Here is a 5,845-nt window from a genome sequence, read left to right as displayed (position 1 = left end):
GAGGTTGAGCTTACGGCTCAGCAGATGTTCGAGTGTCTGTTTAATTTTCTGCCCAGCCCTAGTGGCAGCCCGTCCGCTGGACCCCTCGGGTAAGGGGCAAACTCAGGCTTCCCTGCAAGGTAGCACACGCTGGGTGTCTCTGAACCCTGTTATGAACTCTGGAAGTTTGAGACTTCACTCAAATTGTGACTGAAAACTTGGTTCTGAGACCTCTAAGTGCTACGAAAAGGACCCCTGTGGCCACATGGGAGCTGAGTCCTCTCCCCCTTTCCTGGTGTGCTGCTGGCACTAATGGAAGGTTCTGCTGGCCTTTCAGGTGTCTCGGTCATCTTTGGTAGAACAAAAATGTTTTAAGATAAATGTGTTTTGCTCTTTTTTTTAACTGAAAACTTGTGTGTCAAGGGTGGAAAGCCTGTGTTGAGGGATGAAATCTGAATTGAGTGTGAAGCTAAAACCACTTTAATGATTATGTATTCAGAGGTTGCTGCTTTGAATACTGAGCTATTTAGGATTATTAAGAGCAAGAAATGTAGCAGTGCTCTTGCATAAGAAATGTAAGGAGCTTCCAAACAGTAGCGTGCACAGTAGCACTTGTCTCAAGAGTCTAGACTTGATCCAGGAGAAGGGATGTAATTTTAGTAATAAAACTGTTGAGGTAACTTTGGACTCTATGATTATGAGGTATGTGAACCAGTGAGGAAGCTGCTGACTTTGGGGGAGGAAACCGTGGACGTTCAAGACCTGTTACCTTGCCAGGCAGTATAGCCGTGTGGTGTATGCATGTTAATGTGGTGGTCCTCAACAGAACGTGACTAACCTTCTGGGTGGTGGCTGTTCTTGTAGGTCTCTCCCTGCCTGCCAGTGTTGTCCCGATTGTTATTCAACAGTGATTCTGACTTGCTGGCAGATGCGTGCTGGGCTCTTTCCTACCTGTCAGATGGCCCCAATGAGAAAATCCAAGCAGTTATTGACTCGGGAGTGTGTCGGCGACTGGTGGAGCTGTTAATGTAAGTATCTCGTCTCGCTGCTTCAGCCCAGTGACCCTGGGAAGCATGTGACAGCGTGAGTTCATATCAAGTCCCATCAGAGCTCTCTTTCCACTTCTCGTGGGCACGGGATCCAGGGAACGGGCACCTCACTGGCTTTGGAGCAGTTATGTAGGAGGGTCTGAAGTGAGTTGAGAGCTGTAGTTGTCTTGTTCAGGAAGGTGGTGTAGAAAGGGAGATCTGTAATTAAGCTGAAGATGATGGAGTTAGGATGTTAGGGGTGAAAACGTGTCTGTTGCAAGTCTGTCTTCAGTCTCTGTTTATCCAGTGGCAATATGGTCAACTTCCTGTGTGTTTCTACAAGCTGGGGGATGAAATTCTAAGGAAATAATGCAGATGAGATATAGGGGAGAGAATCTTCTGAATATCCAGGTGCATGTGATCTGATAGATCTGTTGTTGCCCTTCCACCATTTTTCCCACAGGCACAATGACTACAAAGTGGCCTCCCCGGCTTTGCGAGCAGTCGGCAACATCGTGACAGGGGATGACATCCAGACCCAGGTGAGGGGAGGTGGCTGTCTTGCAGAGAAATGCAGTGCCCAGATAGCATGTTCACTGTGTGAAAATGGAAAGCATTTGGCTCTGTACCTGATACTGGTGATCTCACTGTTGCTTTCCTTCTCAAAAGGTGATTCTGAACTGTTCAGCCTTGCCTTGTCTCCTTCATTTATTAAGTAGTCCCAAGGAGTCAATCAGGAAAGAAGCATGCTGGACTATATCCAACATCACAGCAGGAAACAGAGCACAGATACAGGTACGGTTCTCTCCAGCCCACCTGTAATGATCCTAGATTCAAAACTCAGCATTAAGGATTTGCAGCTTTTTTTTATCTGATACTTAGAGGCTGCTTTTGTTCACATCTCTTATTCTGCAGTAATTTTGCAAATTTGCTGCTCCCAGCCATCTGCCAAACAAGCTAAAAAAGCCTCACTAGGCTGAAGTGAGTCCCACTCATTGGAATAAGAGAAATGGCCCCTAGTTCTCCATGCTCAATTAGAGATACCCCTTTGAAAAGCTGGAGCTTGTTGAGTTTTAATTATCCTTTTAATGACCTACATACAAAGGCAGATAAGTGATGAAAGCGTTCTGACAGCATTGCTGCAATAACAGAGATTGTCTCCTGTGCTAGTTATAGAATTGAATCTCTGGTGTTAATAGGATTTGGCTGGGGAATAAAATGGAGGAATTGCTGAAGGGTATAGCTTGGAAAGTTCTTCTGCATTGGGAAATGGAGGCTGAGGTTTCTTTTGGGTGCTTAATAACCTTTTTGGAACATTGTTGCCAATTCCAATGCTTCTTACTACTCTCTCTCCCCAGGCAGTCGTAGATGCAAACATTTTCCCGGTACTGATAGAAATCTTGCAGAAAGCAGAATTCCGCACGAGGAAAGAGGCAGCATGGGCTATTACAAATGCAACGTCAGGAGGAACTCCCGAACAGATCAGGTAGTCCCTGGGGCTCCTCTGGGGAAATCTGTCTGCATGTATGGCAGCTTTGTCTTTATGGGAAATACAAGTAGCAAGGGAGTAATTTGGAGAATCCTCCAAGAGTACCTGAGACATAGGCAAAGCTATAGCTGCATCGTATACTGTGCTGTAAATTTCAGCTTCCTTCTGAATAAGGATAAGCTAGTCCAGACTGCTTCCCCTCTCCCCTTTAGATAGCTGGGACTAGGCTAAATGCCCAAACTTGATGACAGATTAAATTCCAGCGTGGACTTCATTTGAGTAGCACCTGGATTTCACAGGGACTTAGCAGGCTTCTCAAAAGAAGGGGTGTGTATACAAATGCAAATAAGGAGATAAAAATTAACCTTACAGAACAGTAAGAATATTTTTTAAGGTAACTTTGTATTTTAGTTTGACTCGTTTCCCTTGCTCTTGCTAACTGAGCAAAGGCGATGCTTGCTGGATCCTGAAAAGTGTGGTGTTGGTGCTCTCTCTTCAGGTACCTGGTGAATTTGGGGTGTATCAAGCCTCTTTGTGACCTGCTGACTGTCATGGACTCCAAGATTGTTCAGGTGGCGTTGAACGGCCTGGAGAACATCCTGAGGCTTGGAGAGCAGGAAGCCAACCAGAGTGGGACAGGCATCAACCCGTACTGTAGCCTGATTGAGGAGGCCTACGGTAGGTCCTGTCTGGTGGCCTTGGTGCCATTGACTTTAACATCGTAGGAGATATTGAAGGGTCTCTGCTAGTTTTGTTGGTTGCTTTTCTGCTGTGTTAAGGGATTTGGTGTATTCCAAACTAGCCAATATTTGTTCCAGTAGTCTGACTTTTTGGACTCCCAAGTATTTTGTCCAATGCTCAGTCATAGAAGTAAAAACTGTCATGCTGCTGATTCAAGCTTCCTCCTAGACCTGGAGGCCAAGCTGATAATTGTGGCTCACACCAGTTGGGAGGATTAATCAGAAATAAGCTGAGCTAAGTAAAAAGCAACAGTTCTGGATCTAAGGTTGCTCTGACTGTACCCTGTTGTACATTGTAGATGTGTGGTGGAAATCCAGAGAGACTTAGCTTTCCCCTGAAGTGACTCAATTTGAGTTTTTTTGTCCCACTCTGAATGCTCTGAGAAGCAGTTCCTATTTTGGTCTGAAGCTCCCCGAATCCTGACAGTGTCGGATTTGCCCCTCTCACTGTTACCTTGTGTGTCCTGATTCTCCCAGTAAGAACAATTCTGGAAATTCTGGAGTGTATATTGTGCTTGGAGGCTTTCTGTTCAGCAGTGGGTTTAATTGGGACAGCTAAAGCTGTTGCTGCTGCTCTGCTGGAGGCTGCTGGGGTGGGCCCTGCTTCCTTCCCCTCCCTACCCCCTGCAACTGCCAAACTGTTCACAGCCCGTTGTTTTAATTCACTGAATGCTCCCATCTCTCTGCTGGAGACAATCTGCTCGAGCTGTGTCAGCTAAACCTATTATTGAAATGACATTAATGCTGCCTGATGCAGCTGAAATCCACAAGCAGCTCTGGAATAGTTAATTTTAGATGGCCGTGCTGCTCACAAAATGCAAGTCCACCACAGACAAAGGTCTGGCAGTGAGTAGGGGCAAGGGTTGAGGATGGATGTGGAATGATGTAAATGTCAGGATCTCCTTGTTTCATCACATTCCTTTTTTCTTTTCCTTCAAGGTTTGGATAAGATAGAGTTCCTACAGAGCCATGAGAACCAAGAGATCTACCAGAAGGCGTTTGACCTGATTGAGCACTACTTCGGAGTAGAGGATGACTCCACTCTGTCTCCTCAGGTGGATGAGAACCAGCAGCAATTCATCTTCCAGCAACCTGAAGCCCCCATGGAAGGTTTCCAGCTATAATGTGCCTGAGGGGGGAAAAATAACCACAAACTTGCCGGAAAGCGACTGGGAGCAGCTAATTGTCCCATCTCCTCCTTGCAAATGGAAGACTGAACACCCACTCCACCTGTTAGGAAACAATTCTTCCTTCAAACAACTAAAACAGTGCTTTGAGAGTGGGGAATATTCTTACACTTTTTTCTTTTTGCTGCTGCATACATGTCTTTAAAGCAGGCATCTGGGTGGAGGAAGGACACTGAGGTAACAGATTGCACCTCTTGGTTTTTTTTCTTTGTGGTGATCTCTCCCAAATGTCACTTCTTACCTCGGGTACTTAATTGAGATGTCAGCATTGGGTTGGGTAAGAACACGCATAGAAAGTAAGCATTCTGACAACAATAATTCTGGAAACCTGGGTTGATCTATTTAATTTTTTTGCACATGTTACTCTCTATTAAAGACTCTAATTTGCCAAGAGCAAAGTTGAGCCCTGGCCTTTCTGCGACCTTCCTTCAGTGGACAGTCCTGTTGAACCTGGGCCAAGTTCCCCCGAAATATACTGTAAATGGACAGAAATGGGAAGTTCTCCCACTCCTGGGAAGATTTTTCTGGGGGGAAGCCTTCTTCCCTTTGTCTAGATTTTTTTTTTGATTTTTTTTTTTTTGAAGAACTGCTAGTGGTATTTACAAGGAGAGGAAAAAAAAAAGCAACAAGACCCCAAAGATGGTAACTCTGAACAGGGGGGATGCTGGGGTGGTTTTGGAAACAGGAAGCACAGCTGCTCTTGCACAGCTTTTGTTTGCAGCGCTACTGACTGAAGTCACAGAACTGTTGAAATGGTGGAAACCCATCTCCATCTTTACTTGAAACTTTTTTTTCCGTGAGAACACGGTTGGAGCTCTGGGTTTTTTCTGGCTTGGGCTGGGGTGGGTCACTTAGGGCTGGAGGAAGAGGATGTAGCTCCACTTGGCAGCAGTGTCGTGTGTGGTGTTAACTTCAGTAGCAACAGGCCTGAGTTTTCAGGTTTACCTCCTGCTCACAGTTGGATCATGTACATTTTACTTCAAAAGAAAAAAAGTAAAATCTCTGTATTTTTTATATTATAGGTAGATATTTGTCTAATTGGGCTTCAGAGAAAAATATATATGAAATTTCTGTAATTTATGTAAATAGAGCACTGTGAGGCAGGCACACCTGGAAATGACGGTTTGACTCACTCACTGGTTGTCCTGCTTCTTTTCCTGTTGCCTCACGTACTGTATAAGTGAACACAGAGCTGTCTTCAACTCCTTTCCCAGCTTTCAGTCACTGAAGGGAGATCTCATGCGAAACACGCGGGGCTGGGGAGGGAAACCCTCCTGGGGGAGGGCTGGGAGGCCTGGGGGGGAGGAGGCGGAGGAGGAGGCTTTCCCCAGTGTGAGAAGCAAGGTGGGGGGCAGCTCCTACCCCCAGCTCTGCTGTGACGAGTCCGTTCTTATGAAACGAATAAAGTCCCTCGGTGCGGTG

The 5,845-nt window shown here is 45.7% G+C and overlaps 1 protein-coding gene across 1 annotated transcript in view; it reads left to right on the top strand.

The window, feature by feature from the left end:
- KPNA6 (karyopherin alpha 6 (importin alpha 7)) overlaps positions 1-4,981 on the top strand; it is a 9,136-nt gene extending 4,155 nt beyond the window's left edge. Inside the window, exons 8-13 of the mRNA XM_010077786.1 lie at positions 844-1,007; positions 1,471-1,549; positions 1,677-1,802; positions 2,366-2,493; positions 2,996-3,174; positions 4,176-4,981. Of these exons, the coding sequence (XP_010076088.1) occupies positions 844-1,007; positions 1,471-1,549; positions 1,677-1,802; positions 2,366-2,493; positions 2,996-3,174; positions 4,176-4,360 (861 nt within the window). The 3' untranslated portion in view covers positions 4,361-4,981. The remainder of the gene's footprint in view (positions 1-843; positions 1,008-1,470; positions 1,550-1,676; positions 1,803-2,365; positions 2,494-2,995; positions 3,175-4,175) is intronic.
- The last annotated feature ends 864 nt before the right edge of the window (positions 4,982-5,845 follow it).

The sequence above is a fragment of the Pterocles gutturalis genome, unplaced genomic scaffold (assembly GCF_000699245.1).
Source record: "Pterocles gutturalis isolate BGI_N339 unplaced genomic scaffold, ASM69924v1 scaffold2791, whole genome shotgun sequence".
NCBI classification, from domain to species: domain Eukaryota; kingdom Metazoa; phylum Chordata; class Aves; order Pterocliformes; family Pteroclidae; genus Pterocles; species Pterocles gutturalis.
This window is presented reverse-complemented; position numbering and strand designations above follow the sequence as displayed.